Here is a 20848-nt window from a genome sequence, read left to right as displayed (position 1 = left end):
CACCCTGGATGCTTTAGTCTGGGAGACTTCCACAAAGAATGCTGCACACCAGGGCTGATTGAAGTGGCACCTGGGCAGATAAGCTAGTATAACTATTATCCTGCCTAAGCTTAGGGGTGCCAAATTACAACTTCAGCCGTAGAATCTCTCTGCGTTTAGTTAAGGATGTCTTAACCCAAAGCAAGGATAAAAAACATATTGTGTTAGGGGAAAAGACAGCCTGGTGGCTGTGATGCGAAAAGTGGTGGTGAGGTGATGTGTTAGTGGCTTGCAGTGCAGTTCAGACTTATTTCAATTCAGTATTATAAGGTGCATGTCCTCTGTCTTTTATTGCTGTAAGCATGATCCCTCCCCCTCGTAACAATGATGTTCTGACAGCTTTAGAAATGCCACCATTTAAATMAATTCCTGCTGGGGCATTGATCTACTCACCACACGAATGCTGCTTGTGGCTGCTATGGAAATGTACATCTGACATATCCTAAGACACTCATGAATAGATATGTTTCACAAACACAACCCATTATGATATTAAAATGGTGAGACATAGTCCGTACGAGTGAAGCTAACTAAAAGAGTGTCAATTGGCAATAGCAGGCTGATTTCAAGGGATGGAGAACTTAGACATCAGAACACTACTGCTCATCCCAGACCATGCCCTAATCCCCGGGACTCGAAGGAGGAAGAGACGGCACAAGAGAGGCAAACGAGAGGACTCCCTGATGAGACTACATTGACAAGTAAATAAATCGCCTCTACACTCAGTTCTATTAACGAACGTACAATCAGTGGAGAACAAACGGGATGAGCTCCGTTCGAGACTATCCTATCAACGGGACCTAAAGAACTGTAATATCCTATGTTTCTCGGAGTTGTGACTGAACAAGGACCTGGATAATATAAATCTAGCAGTTTTTTTCTATGCAATGTCAAGACTGAAATGGCAGCTTTGGGTTAAGGGGGAGGTGTGTGTGTGTGTCTTTGTTAACAACAGCTGGTCAAATCAATTCAAATGTATTGGTCACATACACATGGTTAGCAGATGTTAATGCGAGTGTAGTGAAATGCTTGTGCTTCTAGTTCCGACTATGAAGTAATATACTGTATAACAAGCAATCTAACAAATTCACAACAACTACCTTATACACACAAATACACATAAATGTAAAGGGATCAATAGAATATGTACATATAAATATATGGATGAGCAATGGCATAGGCAAGATGCAGTAGATGGTATAGAATACAGTATATACATATGAGATGAGTAATGTAAGATATGTAGACATTTTTAAAGTGGCGTTATTTAAAGTGACTACTGATACCTTTATTAAGTCAATTTATTTAAGTGACCAGAGATTTGAGTCTGTATGTTGGCAGCAGCCTCTCTATGTTAGTGATGGCTGTTTATCGGTCTAATGGTCTTGAGATAGAAGCTGTTTTTCAGTCTCTCGGTCCCAGCTTTGATGCACCTGTACTGACCTCGCCTTCTGGATGATAGCGGGATGAACAGGCAGGGGCTCGGGTGGTTGTTGTCCTTGATGATCTTTTTGGCCTTCCTGTSACATCGAGTGCTGTAGGTGTTTTGGAGAGCAGGTAGTTTGCCCTCGGTGATGCGTTGTGCAGACCACATTACCCTCTGGATATCCTTGCGGTTGAGGGCGGTGCAATTGTCGATGTTGATGGMGGGAGCTTCCTCTGCTGTTTCCTGTAGTCCACAATCATCTCCTTTGTTTTGTTGACATTGAGTGAGACGTTATTTTCCTGACACCGCACTCCGAGGGCCCTCACCTCCTCCCTGTAGTCCGTCTCGTTGTTGTTGGTTATTAGGCCTACCACTGCAGTGTCATCTGCAAACTTGATGATTGAGTTGGAAGCGTGCATGGCCACGCAGTCATYGGTGAACAGGGAGTACAGGAGAGGGCTCAGAACGCACCCTTGTGGGGCCCCAGTGTTGAGGATCAGCGGGGTGGAGATGTTGTTTCCTACCTTCACCACCTGGGGACGGACCGTCAGAAAGTCCAGGACCCAGTTACACAGGGCGGGGTTGAGACCCAGGGTCMTGAGCTTAATGACGAGTTTGGAGGGTYCTATGGTGTTAAATGCTGAGCTGTAGTCAATGAACCACATTCTTACATAGGTATTCCTCTTGTCCAGGTGGGACAGAGCAGTGTGCAGCGTGATGGRGATTGCATCGTCAGTGGACCTATTGGGGTTGGGGCGGTAAGCAAATTGGGGTGGGTTTAGGTTATCAGGTAGGGTGGAAGTGATATGATCCTTGACTAGTCTCTCAAAGCACTTCATGATGACAGAAGTGAGTGCAATGGGGCGATAGTCATTTAGTTCAGTTACCTTAGCTTTCTTGGAAACACGGAACAGTTGTGGCCTTCTTGAAGCATGTGGGSACAACAGACTGGGATAGGGATTGGTTGAATATGTCCTTAAACACACCAGCCAGCTGGTCTGTGCAAGCTCTGAGGATGCTGCTAGGGATGCCATCTGGGCCGGCAGCCTTGCGAGGGTTAACACATTTAAATGTTTTACTCACATTGGCCACGGAGAAGGAAAGCCCACTGGCTTTGGTAGCGGGCCGTGTCAGTGGCACTGTATTGTCCTCAAAGCGAGCAAAGAAGTTGTTTAATTTGTCTGGGAGTAAGACGTCGATGTCAGCGACGGGGCTGGTTTTTATTTTTTAATCTGTGATTGACTGCAGATCCTGCCACATACGTCTCGTGTTTGAGCCGTTGAATTGCAACTCTACTTTCTCTATACCGACACTTTGCTTGTTTGATTGCCTTACGGAGGGAATAGCTGCACTGTTTGTATTCGGTCGGTTTCTGGTCGCCTTGCCGTGATTAAAAGCGGTGGTTCGCGCTTTCAGTTTTGCGCAACTGCTGCCATTAATCCACGGTTTCTGGTTAAGGAAGGTTTTAATAGTCACAGCGGGTACGACATCTCCAATGCACTTGCTACTAAACTCGCTCACCGAGTCAGTGTACACATCAATGTTGTTGTCTGAGGCTATCCGGGAACATATCCCAGTCCATGTGATCGAAGCAATCTTGAAGCGTGGAATCCGATTGGTCAGACCAGCGTTGTATTGACCTGAGCACGGGCGTTTCCTCTTTTAGTTTCTGTCTATAGGCTGGGAGCAAATTATATAAAAAATGTTTACCTTTATTTAGCTAGGCAAGTCAGTTAAGAACAAATTRTTATTTTACTGTACCGACTCTGACAAGGTATCCCGAGTGAGCCATGTTTCCGTGAAACAGAAAATGTTGCAATCTCTGATGTCTCTCTGGAAGGCAACTTGTGCTCTAATTTTGTCCACGTTGTTGTCTAGAGATTGGACATTGGCGAGTAATATGCTAGGAAGCAGTGGATGGTGTGCTGGCCTTCTGAGTCTGACTAGTAGGCCTCTCTGTCTGCCTCTCCTGCGGCGACCGCYTTGTTTTGGGTCAGCCTCTGGGATAAGATCGCATGTCCGAACAAAGAATCCGCTTCAGGAAAGACGTATTCCTGGGCGTAATGATGGTAAGTTGACATCGCTTTTATATCCAATAGTTCTTCAAATAGTACACAAAACAAAACCATCATGCTGGTGCACAATCTCTAATGTTAACCTCTCTTGGGTTGGGGGCAGTATTTTGAATTTAGGATGAATGAGGTGCCGAATGTAAACTGCCTGTTACTCAGGCTCAGAAGCTAGGATATGCATATGCATGGTAGTATTGGATAGAAAACACTCTAAAGTTTCCTAAACTGTTAAAATAATGTCTGTGAGTATAAAATAACTGATATGGCAGGCAAAAACCTGAGGAAAATCCATCCAGGAAGTGGGATATTTTTGATAAGGGTACTTTTCTATAGAATGCCTATACAGTATCTAAATGGTTATGACCCAGATTGCAGTTCCTATGGCTTCCACTAGATGTCAACAGTCTTTAGACATTGTTTCAGGCTTGTATTCTGAAAAATGAGGAAGAATGAGACCATTCTTTCAGTGGACTCTAGATTGAACAGGAGCTAGTTTGCGCGTGTGACCGATTGCGCACCGTTCATTGTTTTTCCTTTCTATTGAAGACACTATTGTCCGGGTGAAATATTATCGATTATTTATACAATAGACAACCTGAGGATTAATTATAAACATCATTTGACATGTTTCGACGAACTTTACCGGTACTATTAGGATGTATTCGTCTGCATGTCAGGACCACCTTTGAGGCAGTGGATTACTGAACAAAACGCYCCAACAAAACAGAGTTTTTGGGACATAAAGAGGGACTTTTTATCGAACAAAACAAACAGTTATTGTGTAACAGGGACTCTTGAGATTGCAACCATATGAAGATCATCAAAGGTAAGTGATTAATTTTATCGCTATTTCTGACTTGTGTAATTCCTTTACCTGGCTGTAAAATGTTTGTTCGCTTTTGTAAGCGGGCGCTGTCCTCAGATAATCGCATGGTATGTTTTCGCTGTAAAGCCTTTTTGAAATCTGACAGAGCGGKTGGATTAACAGGAAGTTAATCTTTAAACCGATGTATAAAACTTGTATTTTTATGAATATTTCTGTATTTTGAATTTGGCGCTCTGCAATTTCACTGGATGTTGGCCAGGTGGGACGCTACCGCCCCACCTGCCCATAAGAAGTTTTAAGGTAGTCTCAAAGTTTTGCTCGCCTGAGTTGAAAAACCTCATGATAAACAGCAGACCAAGAGAGTTTTCATCTATATTTTTTGTAGCTGTCTATGTAACACCACAAACCGATGCTGGCACTAAGACCACACTCAACGAGCTGTATAGGGCCATAAGCAAACAATAAAATGCACATCCAGAGGCGGTGCTCCTGGTAGCCAGTGATTTTAATGCAGGGAAACTGAAATCTGTCCTACCTCACTTTTACCAGCATGTCACCTGTGCAAATGGTGGCAAATAGCTCTAGATCACCTTTACTCAACACACATAAACACATATAAAGCTCTCCCTCGCCCTCCATTTGGCAAATCTGACCATAAATCTATCCTCCTGATTCCTGCTTACAAGCAAAAACTCAAACTTGAAGTACCAATGACGCTCTCAATATGGAAGTGGTCCGATTTAAGGGGATGCTACACAACYTTAAACCCAGCCGCGAGCTTCCCAGAAACACGAGCCTACCAGACAAGCTAAATTCCTTCTATGCTCGCTTCGAGGCAAGCGACATTGAACCATGCATGAGAGCGCCAGCTGTTTCGGGTGACTGTGTGATCTGGCCACCCGTAGCCGATGTGAGTAAAAACAGTTTAACAGGGACAGCCAGACTACCAGGACGCATACTCAGAGCATGTGCTGACCAGCTAGCAGTTGTCTTCACTGTTATTTTCACCTCTCCTTGCTGCAGTTTATAATACCTACAGTACATGTTTTGAGCAAACCACCATAGTCCCTGTGCCKAAGAACGCCAAGGTAACCTGTCTAAATGACTATCATTCGTAGCCATGAAGTCCTTTGAAAGGCTAATCATGGCTCACATCAACACCATCATCCCAGCCACCCTGGACCACTCCAAATCACACACTGTTCCAACAGATCTACAGATGACCTAATCTCTTTTGATCTCCACACTTCCCTTTCCCTCCTAGACGAGAGGAACACTCATGTGAGAATGTTCTTCGTTGACTATAGCTCAGCGTTCAACACCATAGTGCCCTCGAAGCTCATCAATAGCTCAAGACCCTGGGACTGAACACCTCCCTCCCAACGCAACTGGCTCCTGTACATGCTGACGGTATTTTGGTATTTGGTATTTTTTTAGGATCCCCATTAGCTGTTGCAAAAGCAGCAGCTACTCATCCTGGGGTCCACACTAAACATGACATAATAAAGAACATTAATAGACAACAGCTCAAGGACATACATATWTTTTTTTATTACAACAGGCACACATAGCCTACTATCAATACATACACACAAACTTCTTGGTCAAATAAGGGAGAGGCGTTGTGCCGTAAGGTGTTGCTTTATCTGTTTTTTGAAACCAGGTTTGCTGTTCACTTGAGCAATATGAGATAGAACGGAGTTCCATGCAATAATTGCTCTATATAATACTGCACGCTTTCTTGAATTTGTTCTGGATTTGGGGACTGAGAAAAGTCTGGTGGGGTAAGTGTGTGTGTCAGAGCTGTGTGTAAGTTGACTATGCAAACAAATTGGGATTTTCAACACATACATTTTTCGGGCCGCCCACAGGTGGTGAGTGTAGGCAACAACACATCCACCACGCTGACCCTCAACACTTACACTACCGTTCAAAAGTTRGAGGTCACTTAGAAATGTCCTTATTTTCGAAAGAAAAACWAATTTTTAGTCCATTAAAATAACATTAAATTGATCAGAAATAKAGTGTAGACATTGTTAATGTTGTAAATGACAATTGTAGCAGGAAACGGCAGATATTTTATGGAATATCTACATAGGCGTACAGAGGCCCATTATGAGCAACCATCATTCCTATGTTCCAATGGCACGTTGTGTTGGCTAATCCAAGTTTATAATTTTAAAAGGCTAATTGATCATTAGAAACCCTTTTGCAATTATGTTTGCACAGCTGAAAACAGTTGTTCTGATTAAAGAAGCAATAAAACTGGCCATCTTTAGACTAGTTGAGTATCTGGAGCATCAGCATTTGTGGGTTCGATTACAGGCTCAAAATGTCTAGAAAGAAACTTGTCAGTCTATTCTTGTTCTGAGAAATGAAGGCTATTCCATGTGAGAAATTGCCAAGAAACTGAAGATCTCGTACAACGCTGTGTACTACTCCCTTCACAGAACAGCGCAAACTGGCACCAATCAGAATAGAAAGAGGAGTGGGAGGCCCTGGTGCACAACTGAGCAAGAGGACATGTACATTAACAATGTATACACTGTATTTCTGATCTATTTGATGTTATTTTAATGGACAAAAAATGTACTTTTCTTTCAAAAACAAGAACATTTCTAAGTGACACCAACATTTTCAATGGCAGTGTAGTTCCCTCCTGTACTCCCTTTTCACCCATGACTGCATGGCCAAGCACGACTCCAACATGACCATTAAGTTTGCTGACGATACAATGGTGGTTGGCCTTGATGATGATGAGAGCCTATAGGGAGGAGGTCAGTGATCTTGCAGTGTGGTGCCAGGTCAACAACCTCTCCCTCAACAAGACAAAGGAGCTGATCATGGACTAGAGGAAATGGAGGGCCGAGCACGCCCCCATTCACATCAACGGGGCTGGAGTGGAGCAGGTAAAGAGCTTGAAATTCCTCAGTGTCCACATCACTAAGGAATTAACATGGTCCACACAGTCGTGAAGAAGGCACGACAACTCCTTTTCCCCCTCAAGAGGCTGAAAAGATTTGTCATGGGCCCTCAGATCCTCAAAGTTCTACAGGTGCATCATTGAGAGCATCTTGGCTGGCTTTATCACAGCTTTGTATGGCAGTTGCTTGACATGTGACCTCAAGGCGCTACAGAAGGTAGTGCGTACGGCTCAGTGCATCGATGAGGCAGAGCTCCCTGCCACCTAGCACCTCTATACCAGGTGGTGTCAAAGGAAGGACCTAAAAATTGTCAAAGACTCCAGCCACCCAAGTCATAGACTATTCTCTCTGCTACTGCACGGCAAGCGGTACCGATGAACCAAGTCTGAAACCAACAGGACCCTGAACAGCTTCTACCCCTCATGTGCCACTGCTACTGTTTATTATCTATCCTATTGCCTAGTCACTTTATCCCTGCCTATATGCACTATCATGACTCTCTCTTTGCTGAGGATCTAAGGCTTTGGATCAGCTTGGCAAATAGCTGACAGATAGCCAGACCCCCCCCCCTATAACTCGGGCAGTTGTTGTTGCCATTCTGTACCTGTCCCACAGGTGTGATGTTCGGATGTACCGGTCCTGTGCAGGTGTTGTTACACATGGTCTGCCACTGCAAGGACGATCAGCTCTCCGTCCTGTCTCCCTGTAGCGCTGTCTTAGGCGTCTCACAGTACGGGCATTGCAATGTATTGCCCTGGCCACATCTGCAGTTCTCATGCCTCCTTGCAGCATGCCTAAGGCACGTTCACACAGATGAACAGGGACCCTGGGCATCTTTCTTTTTGTGTTTTTCAGAGGCAGTAGAAAGGCCTCTTTAGTGTCCTAAGTCTTCATAACTGTGACCTTTATTGCCTACCGTCTGTAAGCTGTTAGTGTCTTAACAACCGTTCCACAGTTGCGTGTTCATTAATTGTTTATGGTTCATTGAACAAGCATGGGAAACAGAGTTTAAACCCTTTACAATGAACATCTGTGAAGTTATTTAGATTTTTATGAATTATCTTTGAAAGACAGGGTCCTGAAAAATTGATGTTTCTTTTTTTGCTGAGTTTATAMACATTGCATTTCTTGTCTGAATGGCCGATGGTTAGGGTGCTAATTATTATGATTTCTGTGAGCATAGTTTCGAAATGTATCCAAGTGTTCTCTATCTTTGTTTCTCCCTCTCTTTATCTTTCCCCACTCCCTTTCCATTGTGTAACAAGCCGTCATATCGTGTCAGTCCACTAGGAACTTTTATCTCATGTAAGTGTGTATGTGTATTGTGTTAATATTTGTTGATTCAAGAGGTCTGCAACATTCAGAATGAGACTGATTGAGGTAATGATTAATAAGTGACTGTTATTGATGTCAGATAAATCTATATATCTTTAGAGTTTAATTTGGGAGATGGTAACTCATTAAACAACTTTTCCCGTGGTGCCCAAATTCCTAATGAGTTATTTGTTACATGATTAATATAATTGGGTGACAATTAAACATAGTTAGTTGATAAGATAAATAACAGTCATCACATTAATGCAAGTCACGTCACAACAGTACATACATTGCCTTTGGAAAGTATTCAGARGCCTTGACTTTTTCCACATTTTGTTACGTTAGAGCCTTATTCTAAAAGGGATTACATAAATAAAAATCCTCAGCAATCTACACACAATACCCCATAATTACCAAGCAAACACAGGTTTTTAGAATTTTCTGAAAATGTATGTATAAAAAATATATATATACTGAATACTTCTATTCATAAGTTTTCAGACCCTTTGGTATGAGACTCAAAATTGAGCACAGGTCCTTCCTGTTTCCATTCTACAACTTCATTTGAGACTACCTGTTGTAAATTCAATTGATTGGACATGACTTGGAAAGGCAAAAACCTATCTATATACACCTGTCAGAGCAAAAACTAAGCCATGAGGTCAAAAGAAATGTACTTAGAGCTCCGAGGCAGGATTGTGTTGAGGCATAGATTTGGGGAAGGGTACCAAAATATGTCTMCAGCATTGAAAGTCCTCAAGAACACAGTGGCCTSCATCATTCTTAAATGGAAGAAGTTTTGGAACCAACAAGACTCTTCCTTGAGCTGGCTGCCCGGCCAAACTGAGCAATCGGGGYAGATGGGTCCTCAAGGAGGTGACAAAGAACCCACTGGTCAGTCTGACAGAGCTCTAGATTTCCTCTGTGGAGATGGGAGAACCTTCCAGAAGGACAAGCATCTCTGCAGCACTCCACCGATCAGGCCTTTATGGTAGAGTGGRCAGACAGAAGCCACTCTTCATTAAAAGGTACATGACAGCCCGCTTGGATTTAGCCAAAAATGCACCTAAAGACTCTCAGACCATGTGAAATAGATTCTCTGGTCTGATAAAACCAATATTGAACTCTATGGCCTGAATATCTAGCGTCACGTCTGGAGGAAACCTGGCACCATCCCTATGGTTAAGCATGGTGGTGGCAGCATCATGCTAAGGGGATGTTTTTCAGCTGCAGGAACTGGGACACTAGTCAGGATCGAGGGAAAGATGAACGGAACACAGTACAGAGAGATCCTTGATGAAAACCTGCTCTAGTGCACTCAGGACGTCAGACTGGTGCGGAGGTTCACCTTCCAACAGGACAATGAACCTAAGCACAAAGCCAAGACAACGCAGTAGTGGCTTCGGGACAAGTTTCTGAATGTCCTTGAGTGGCCCAGCTGTAACCTAACAAAATGTGGAACATGTCAAGGGGTCTGAATAATTTCCAAAGGCASTGTATCTACCTCAATTACCTCATACTCCTGCACATCGATTCGGTATTGGATCTCTTTGTCTATACAGTGGCTTGAGAAGGTATTCACCRCCTTTGGCATGTTTCCTTTTTGTTGCCTAACAACCTGGAATTAAAATAGATTTTGGGGGGGGTTTATGTCATTTGATTTTAACAACATGTCTACCACTTAGAAGATGCAAAATATGTTTTATTGTGGAACAAACAAGAAAATAAACAGTACACTTGAGCGTGCATAACTATTCACCCCCCAAAGTCAATACTTTGTTGAGCCACCTTTTGCAGCAATTACAGCTACAAGTCTCTTGGGTTAAGTCTCTATAAACTAGGCACATCTAGCCACTGGGATTTTTGCCCATTCTCAAAGGCAAAACTGCTCCAGCTCCTTCAAGTTGGATGGGTTCCGCTGGTGTACAGCAATCTTTAAGTCATACCACAGATTCTCAATTGGATTGAGGTCTGGGCTTTGACTAGGCCATTCCAAGACATTTAAATGTTTCCCCTTAAACCAATCGAGTGTTGCTTTAGCAATATGCTTATGGTCATTGTCCTGCTGGAAGGTGAACCTCCATCCCAGTCTCAAATGTCTGGAAGACTGTAAGGTTTATGTCAAGAATTTCCCTGTATTTAGCGCCATCCATCATTCCTTCATTCCTTCAATTCTGACCAGTTTCCCAGTCCTCCCTCTCTTTGCTTTCTCTTCTTCCTCCRTCTCATCCTATTTCTACTTCTCCCTCCATTTAACACTGGTTCAATTCCTCCCGAGCTGCTAGCTACATGATTTATCGAAACACTTGCATGATATAAAAAACACAATGTATAACATCCTTACCTTGCCCACATACTGTGGATCTGACCCCATGTACTCCTCCAGCACAAAGAACTGGTTCCACACCCATCCCCTCTTGACTCTCTGAAACCCAGATGCCCCATTCCTCATCGAGCCCGCCAGGCTCCTTGGATTCTCCTTTCCCAGTCTGCTCCTGCTCAGTGGTGGACCTGGCGGGCGCACTAAAGACAGGGAACCTTTGTCGAAGACAAACCAAAGGAACAGCAGCAGGCAGTTCCTTGTAAGCATTGGCGGTCTGTGAGGTTGAGGTCTCCAAGGTAAAGTCCCACAGACGGAAAGCCAGATCAACAACTGTAAGAACCAGAGAGTTGAATCCGTGTAGGGGAGAGTGGACTGGATGCAGCCAAGATGAGGAGCCTCTGGCCTGGTTAGTTTGCCTGTCACGCTCAACGATTAATGGAGCTCATCACCTGGAAGAGAGAAATCAGAAAGAAACGTTTTAACATCCTTTCTGTATCCTATATTTCAATGAGTCACCTGTTGGATAATGGTACTGGATCCCATTTACACAAAACACAGAAAACAATGCTTGAGTATAAAAGAGAAACTCATTTTGAAATGGTAATGTCTGTATTTTTGGCACCGTCAAAATGTCACCTTGAGTATCACAGAGTATGGAAATAAATGACTATGGATGATCTTATAATCATGCCATAACAATTCACATTCATATTCCCCAGAATACATCAAAACAACTCATCTACAGAGGCAACCTTGTATTGCATCTCCAATGACATGCATGATGGATAGAGACGGATAGAGATAGTTATCAAATCAGTGTCTGGACTGCCCATACAAAACACTATGGTCCCAAACGATCCCTTCAAGCACAGATCTCTTTCTTCTCTTCACCCACTCTCATGCTGCATATATAGTCCACTACTTTTGACCAGGGCCCATAGGGGTCTGATGAAAAGTAGTGAATAATTTAGGGAACAGGGTGCCTTTTGGAACGCAGACACACAGCTACTGTATATCTCCAGAGAACAGAGTTCTCTTCAGCTTTGACAACCAGCTGCCACAGAAGATTGTTCCCCTTGCTACAGACTGTAATTTGACAGCTTTCACCCCTTAGAATGAAAACCTCCGGAGATTAAGAACAAATAATCCGGCTCCTGTGCAGTTGAATATTTAATATTTAGTTTGTCCTGATATGATATTATCTAGATACTGTATGTCTGTATTTTACTGTTTCCAGTGTATTTTCATTTAAATGTRGTTTGAGCTATTGGTGATGGTTTAGAATTCCAAGTGTGGTGAAGGGCTTATCTGGTTGTAGGAGATTCAATTTGATCTTGCATGCCTGAATGTGTCTCTATTTTACTATTTTATTTTATATTTTTTTATATAACAAAGTGCCTAGCAGGAGTTTGCTTTTCAGCAAGCATCACTGTGTACATGTTGCCTCCTGATATAGTCTCAAAAGCTCTTGATAATTGCCTGTTAAAGGAAACATGTCAAGGTACAACTTTATCATGTTTTCTGGTTTGCACGCACTACACTCTAGGCTGTGTAGCAGGTGGCTAGTACCTCTGATGGAATAGAGAAACTATGCCTTTTTTATCTTAGACCTTCATGTGTGAGAGCATAATTCATCCATCAAAGCGCTAAACTTTAATTGAGACCAACCATAAGGAATAAAGATTGTGACATCATTTATAAAACGAGAAGTAGATTTCACCTCTTTTTTTATAAAAGGGAGATCACAATTTAGTTGAGGAGGTCTCTTTTTGGTTTAGCAGAGTGCCACATGAAAACAGCTTGATGAATAGATGCCATTACCTGTCCCACTGCATTCCCAATCATTCCAATCACACAATGGAATACAATCGTGTATTGTGCATCCAAATGACACCCTATTCCCTACATAGTGCAGTACTTTTGACCAGCGCCCTGTGGGCACTATCTTGGAAATAGGGTGCAGTTGTAACCTTCTTCCTAAAAAACACCAAACAAAATGAGATTCTGTATAAAAACGCAACTTCTATACAGCTAGACWTTTACGCAGCAGGTTAGGATAATTAACATAGCAGGTTAGGAGAATTAGGTTAAGGTTAGGGAAAGGGTTAGGAGCGAAAATGCTCTCTTAGTCCCAAACAGGGCCGTCATATGAGCTATTTGCTGTTCTGTGATCTTAACAGGATTTGTACAATTGAATGCGGGCTTATGTCACGACATCCGCTAAAGTCGGTACCTCGTCATGATGAATGCTCCACCAGTCTTCCAAGCCTTTGTAGACAAGATTTTCAGGGACCTGCATGGGTAGGGTGGAGTGGTGTATATTGATGACATACTCCGCTGCACGCGCCGAGCATGTGTCCCTGGTACACAGCGTGCTTGGTCGACTGTTGGAGCATGACCTGTATGTCAAGGCTGAGAAATGCCTGTTCTTCCAGCAGTCCGTCTCCTTCCTAGGGTACCGCATTTCCACCTCAAGGGTGGAGATGGAGAGTGACCGCATTTCAGCCGTGCGTAATTGGTCGACTCACACCACGGTAAAGGAGGTGCAGCGGTTTCTAGGGTTTGCCAATTACTACCGGAGGTTTATCGGGGTTTTGGTCAGGTAGCGGCTCCCATTAGCTCACTGCTGAAGGGGGGCCCGGTACGCTTGCAGTGGTCGGCTGAGATGGACAGGGCTTTTGGTCACCTAAGGGCTCTGTTTACTTCGACTCCCATGCTGGCTCATCCGGATCCCTCTTTGGCGTTCATAGTGGAGGTGGACGCGTACGAGGCTGAGATAGGAGCCGTGCTCTCTCAGTGCCCGGGTACGCCACCGAAGCTCCACCACTGTGCCTTCTTCTCGAGGAAGCTCAGCCCGGCAGAGCGAAACTATGACGTGGGGGACCGGGAGCTGTTGGCTGTCATCAAGGCTTTGAAGGCGTGGAGACATTGGCTTGAGGGGGCTACACACCCTTTTTTCATTTGGACTGACCACCGCAATCTTTAGTACATCCGCGCAGCGAGGAGACTGAACCCTCGCCAGGCAAGGTGGGCCATGTTTTTCACCCGTTTTGTTTTCACCCTTTCTTACAGACCAGGTTCCCAGAACGTGAAGGCAGACGCACTGTCCCGGCTGTATGACATAAAGGAGCGGCCCATGGATCCCACCCCCATACTTGCTGCCTGGTGGTGCTGGAAGTGTGGGAGCTGGACGCGGACATTGAGCAGGCGTTAGGTGCAGAGCATGCTCCCCTCCAGTGTCCTGCTGGGCATCTGTACGTTCCGTCTGCTGTCCGTGACCTGCTGATCTATTAGGCTCATACGTCACCCTCCTCTGGTCATCCAGGTATCGGTCGGACAGTGCGCTGTTTGAGTGGGAAGTACTGGTGGCCCACCTTGGCTAAGGACGTGAGGTAAGTTACACCCCTTACCCGTTCCACAACGGCCATGGTCTCACCTGTCGATAGATTTTCTCACAGATCTCACCCCTCACAGGGTAACACCACGATCCTGGTAGTTGTGGACCGTTTCTCCAAGTCTTGCCGTCTGCCCGGTCTCCCTACGGCCCTACAGACTGCGGAGGGCCTTGTTCACTCACGTCTTCGTCTTCTACGGGGTGCCTGAGGATATAGTGTCTGACCGGAGTCCCCAGTTCACGTCGAGAGTCTGGAGAGCGTTCATGGAGCGTCTCGGGGTCTAGATCAGCCTTACCTCAGGTTTTCACCCCGAGAGTAACGGGCAGATGGAGAGAGTTAACCAGGATGTGGGTAGGTTTCTGCGGTCGTATTGCCAGGACCGGCCGGGGGAGTGGGCGGTGTTCGTGCCCTGGGCAGAGATGGCCCAGAACTCGCTTCGCCACTTCTCCACTAACCTCTCCCCCTTCCAGTGCGTACTGGCTCCTTGGCATCAGAGTCAGACCGAGGCTCCTGCGGTGGACGACTGGTTCCGGCACYCGGAGGAGACATGGGACGCCACCCATGTTCACCTTCAGTGCGCCGTGCTGCGCCAGAAAGCCAGAGCAGACCGTCACCGCAGTGAGGACCCGGTGTTCGCACCGGGGGACCGGGTCTGGATTCTCGACCCGAAACCTGCCCCTCCGCCTGCCCTGCCGGAAGCTGGGTCCGCTGAAAGTCCTGAGGAGACTGAACGAGGTGTGTCACAGGTTACAGCTCCGCCCGATTACCGTATTAACCCCTCATTCCATGTTTCTCTCCTCAGGCCGGTGGTGGCTGATCCGCTCCAGGATACTGAGGTGCGGGAGGTTCCTCCGCTCCCTCTGGACATCGAGGGGCCCCGGCGTACACCGTTCGCTCCATACTGGATTCGGGGCGTCGGGCGAGGGGCCTTCAGTACCTCGTGGAGTGGGAGGGGTACGGTCCGGAGGAGAGATGCTGGGTTCCGGTGGAGGACGTGTTGGACCGTTCAATGCTGCGGGAGTTCCACCGTCTCCATCCGGATCGCCCTGCACCTCGCCCTCCGGGTCGTCCCCGAGGCCGGTGTCGGCACGCTGCTGGAGACGCACGCCAAGGGGGGCTACATTCACGACTTCCGCCGAAGTCGGTTCCTCTCCTTGTTCGGGCAGTGTTCGGCGGTCGACGTCACCGGTCTTCTAGCCATCGCCGATCCACTTTTCATTTTCCATTTGTTTTGTCTTGTTTTCCCGCACACCTGGTTTACATTCCCTCATTATTTGACGTGTATTTAACCCTCTGTTCCCCCCATGTCTGTGTGTGGAATTGTTTGTTGTTACGTGTATGTGCACGTCAGACTGGTTTGCGCCGGGTTATGTCAACCCGTATTTTGTTTATTGTTCTTAGTGCCGTGTGTCTGTTCACCGTAATAAAGGGCTCCGTTTGCTACCCAATTCTGCTCTCCTGCGCCTGACTTCCCTGCAGCCAGTTACGCATATCCTACAGCTTAGTAAACCGTGGCATATGTGTTATTTTTTTTCAGTTTGTCTCCCATTTCTCCAATTATCCCAGTCCGGTATTCACATCAACTAATGCATGAAATACAGTCTAACCCTGCTTTTATATCATCCACGCTAAGAGATGCTTTACAGTGTTGATCCATTCATGGGCTAGTAGGAGCATAGTATAATTTCATTGTTTTATCTTGACATTTTTGTACAATGTACAATAGTGTATTGAAATAACCTTGAATAGTCAACCCATGTTTTCTTCTGAATTCAGATAGAATGTATCAATGACACCACTTCAACCACTCTCAACTGCAAAAGTCAAAATCTATAGTAGTGTAGATATTCCTGTATTAGCTCAGAACCCTTCACAGACAAACAGTACATTTCCGTTGAACTTGACACACTTCAGCATAAGTGCTCTACATTATCCACATGAGTCCACTCCAACAGCACCTGAATGCCTTAGGCAGTTAAGAATAGAAGACATTTGGGCTAATTAGGCCCAATCATTGATCCAGTTAAGCAATTAAAGTATTGGATTCAACAAAACCCAGTAAAATACTATTGTCCTTTTAGGCTTCTTTGGCAATATATTAACACATTTACAGTGAACAATGCCAATCATAAATTGAGCAATCATTTATATAATTTATTTCCTTGAATTGCCTATGTGCTCCCTCTCCAAAGGTGGTGACCCCTTGGACATAAATAATTATTGCCCGATCTCTAAACTGTGTTACCCAGCGACATTTTTTACATTGTTAATAAACACTCAGCTTAGATATTTTCTAGCTTATGTTTTCAGGTCAGGTCACAGCATTTTCTCTGCTGCTTCTTTTGTGTTGAATTACATTGTAAATTGCATGGACAGAAGGCAGCAATGTACTGCCCTTTTTATAGACCTGTCGAAGGCTTTCAACACTGTTGACCACTCATTATTAATTCATAGACTGTCTGAAATTGGCCTGGGTCTGGCAGCCTGCTTTTGGTTTGAAAACTACCTGACAGACAGGTTACAATGTCTATCTTCTGATGGTGTTAAGGTTTCATTCATATTACTAAAGGTGTCCCACAAGGGTCGATTTGGGCCCTGTACTTTTTTATATCTTTGTAAACAATATTAGTTTGTCTGTAAGAATTTGTAACCTCCACTTGTATGCGGAAGATACTGTTGTGAAGGCTCTTTCAGAACTACAATCTGGCTATTTTGTTGAACTGAAATTGGTACTTAATGCAGGTAAAAAAAAGTCTATGTTATTTTCCAAAAAGCTTCAAATGTATCTGATGATTTATGCATGTGTACATTGGATGGTGCCCACATTGATCGTGTCCCCACTTATACATATCTGGGTATCTGGTTTGGCGAAAAGCAATTTTTCAAAAAGCCTAGTGAGATGGTAGTTAAGAAGTTGAGAATCAAAATGGACGTCCTTTATAGGAATATGGCATGCCTTTATTAACTAGCAGAAAACATATCATTCAGTTGACATTCGTTCGGCTTTAGACTATGGTGTTATCATCTGTATTAATGCAGCCGCCACTGTATTGAAGTCATTGGACACAGTTTATCATAGCACACTGCATTATTACGGGTGATAGGTTCAGTACACATCACTGCATTCTGTATCAGACCGTAGGATGGCCCTCTCTTAAAGCTTGTAGTTAAATGCACCGCTCTCTTTTTGTTTATAAAGCCCTCTTGTGCAAACTTCCACCATTACCTTACTTCATTGTTAATTAAATTACAGTCATATGAGTCACCAGACCCGATCACAGGGATGGTTAACTCTGGAGATCCCTTCGGTCTCCACTGATTTAGGTAAATCTGCATTTCGTTTTTTTGCACCTTACTTGTGGAATGGTTGGAGGTTGGAGGGTTTGGTACGGATAGAGCAGTTCAGACTGGTTGATTACTTTTTTACTGAGGAATGTGTTTGATTTTCAGGATTGTGTTTTGTACTTTTCTTAAATTGCTTGTAAATATTGTTTGTTTTATTGAGTTGAAATCATAAATATTGAGTTGGAATTGTAAATATTAGGAATTTATACGATTGTGTGCAGGGCTTGCTTGAGAGGCCTTGGTCTAAATGGGATTCCCTGTTTAAAACCATTTGAATAAAAATGTTCTTTAAGAAATAATACGCCAGAAGTAAGAGGAGTAAAAACTCTAGAAAATATACTACGAATTGTCCATCAACAGTGGCGACAACTTAGTTTAGGATGATTCAACACCTGGCACACACTCACTGTTTTGTCCCTTCCTAATGTAGTTATGGGTGACATAATAACGTAGGCACCGAGGCTCTAATTTCATCACCACAGCCCTCATTGACACCATTGTCTTTGATTAATTTAATAGATTTGGAACACTGGTGTCAGAGGGAGGATATTCTACCAAGGTTACACCCCCATACACACAGATTCATTTAAGTTTGATACTGTCACTAAAGTAATCTGCAAAGTTCCCCTTGCAGAATCAGGAGGAACTATCTCGACATGAGGTCAGTCCGTTGATCAGACAGGTCATTCCTCATTTCACGAAGACCTAATAGGAAATGACTGTTCCCATAATTCCTGAAAGCGTGTCTATGCTCCACTGTTAGTTCCTGGAAGGTATTTGATTTGATGCATATTTAATAAGATAAGTTCATTACCATGTGTCGGGACTCTGTGCTGAGCCTTGACCTACTGTGTCTGCCTCAGATAACACCACGCAGCCGGCTGACAGCATTCTTACACATCGCCTCCCATAATCAAGGAACATATGGCTCACCGAGTTGCCGGCGCAGATTAGGAACCGTAAGAGACTCCCTCGGAAAGTTATTAGTTGTGAAGGCCGTCGTGAACATAGCAATCAGATAAACAGCATATATTTTCTTTTTATGATCGATCCAGTTCATTCGGAAAGTATTCAGACCACTAAAATGGATTTAAAACATATCTTCCTCAATATACACATAATACCCCATATTAACAAAGCAAAAACAGGTTTTTAGAATGTTTTGCACAGTTATTAAAAATATAACATTTACATAAGTATTTACAACCTTTACTCAGTACCTTGTTAAAGCAAATTTGGCAGTGATTACAGACTCAAGTCTTCTTGGGTATGATGCTACAAACTTGGCACACATGCATTTGGGGAGATTCTTCCATTTTTCTCTGCAGATCCTCTCAAGCTCTGTCAGGTTGGATGGGGAGCGTCACTGCACAGCTATTTTCAGGTTTCTCCAGAGATGTTAGATCGGGTTCAAGTCTAGGCTCTGGCTGGGCCACTCAAGGACATGTCCCGAAGCCACTCCTGCGTTGTCTTGGCTGTGTGCTTAGCGTCATTGCCCATGTTGGAAGGTGAACCTTCGCCCCCAGTCGGAGGTCCTGAGAGCTCTGGAGGATGTTTTCATCAAGGATCTCTCTGTACTTTACTCAGTTCATCTTTCCCTTGATCCTGACTAGTCTCCCAGTCCATGCCTCTGGAAAACTTCCCCACACCATGATGCTACCAACAACATGCTTCACCGTAGGTCTGGTGCCAGGTTTCCTCCAGACGTGACGCTAGATATTCAGGCCAAAGGGTTCAATCTTGGTTTCATCAGACCAGATAATCTTGTTTCTCAGCCTTTAGGTGCCTTTTGGAAAACTCCAAGCGGGCTGTCATGTGCCTTTTACTGAGGAGTGGCTTCCGTCTTGCCACTCTACCATAAAGGCCTGATGGGTGGAGTGCTACAGAGATAGTTGTCCTTCTGGAAGGATATCCCTTCTCCACAGAGGACCTCTGGAGCTCTATCAGAGTMACCATTGGGTTCTTCGTCACCTCCCTGACCAAGGCCTTTCTCTTCCGATTGCTCAGTTTGACCGGGCGGGCCAGCTTTAGGAAGAATCTTGATGGTTCCAAACTTCTTTAATTAAAAAATGATGGAGGCCACTGTATTCAATGCTGCAGAAATGTTTTGGTACCCTTCCCCAGATCTGTGCCTTGACACAATCCTGTCTCTGAGCTCTACGGACAATTCCTTCGACCTCATGGCTTGGTTTTTTTTCTGATATGCGCTGTCAACTGTAGGACCTTATATAGACAGTTGTGTGTCTTTCCAAATCATGTCCAATCAATTGAATTTAACACAGGTGGACTCCAATCAAATTGTAGAAACATCTCAAGGATGATCAATGGAAACAGGATGCACCTGAGCTCAATTTCGAGGCTCATAGCAAAGGGTCTGAACACTTACTGTATGTAAATAGGGCATTTCTMTTTTMTTTTTTTATACATTTGCAACATTTTCTAAAAACCTGTTTCTGCTTTGTCAGTGTAGATTGATGAGGAAAAATATATTTAATCAATTTTAGAATAAGGCTGAAATGCAACAAAATGTAGAAAAAGTGAACGGTTCTGAATACTTTCCGAATGCACTGTATGTGAAGGGTGATATTTTAATTGTGTCACCACCACGTGTGTTGCTGGGTGACAGGAGTGTCGTCCTGAGGTGCAGATAAGTCAAAGTTGTTTTAATAAGGTTAAGAACAAATCTGGACCAGATTCAACAGTAAAAAATATATATATATGATTCAGATTTCTTGATATTTCACAAAATTTATATTACAAAGTTTGGCGGGGACAGGTGTCAAAGGCTTTGCGGAGTCTAGACTCACCATATGGTGGTCTACCTACCATAGCTCAATCCACACTGTCATATTTGTATAACAAATGTGGCAGTGGATTAGTCTGTGCTATGTAATTAAGAATATTAATTAAGTTGTTCTCTCAGGATAAATCCCAGAAGAAATATAATTGGGTAGAGAAAGATAAACCAACATTAAAAAATCCAACAGTTGTCAATCCAAAGTAAATTATTTTATTGATGCTTTGATTGAAACATCTGCATGTTTGGCTAGCTGAAGAATTAATAAGCCATCATATCATGTTAACCTTTTTTTTCTTTTTTGGGAGGGGCTCAGCTTTCATATTGCAGATATATTGTGGGTTCTATCGATGTAATTGTCTGCATCATTTCCAATATCTATAT

The 20848-nt window shown here is 43.9% G+C and overlaps 1 protein-coding gene across 1 annotated transcript in view; it reads right to left on the bottom strand.

Moving 5' to 3' along the window:
• The window catches only part of LOC111953779 (cadherin-12-like), a 193899-nt gene that overhangs the window by 101952 nt on the left and 71099 nt on the right, over nt 1-20848 (bottom strand). The window contains exon 2 of the mRNA XM_023973271.2: nt 10949-11376. Coding sequence (XP_023829039.1) covers nt 10949-11194 — 246 coding nt within the window. The 5' untranslated portion in view covers nt 11195-11376. The remainder of the gene's footprint in view (nt 1-10948; nt 11377-20848) is intronic.

This window comes from Salvelinus sp. IW2-2015, linkage group LG27 (genome assembly GCF_002910315.2).
Source record: "Salvelinus sp. IW2-2015 linkage group LG27, ASM291031v2, whole genome shotgun sequence".
Lineage (NCBI taxonomy): Eukaryota > Metazoa > Chordata > Actinopteri > Salmoniformes > Salmonidae > Salvelinus > Salvelinus sp. IW2-2015.
Note: the sequence above shows the minus strand (reverse complement) of the source record. Positions and strands in the feature narration are given on the sequence as shown.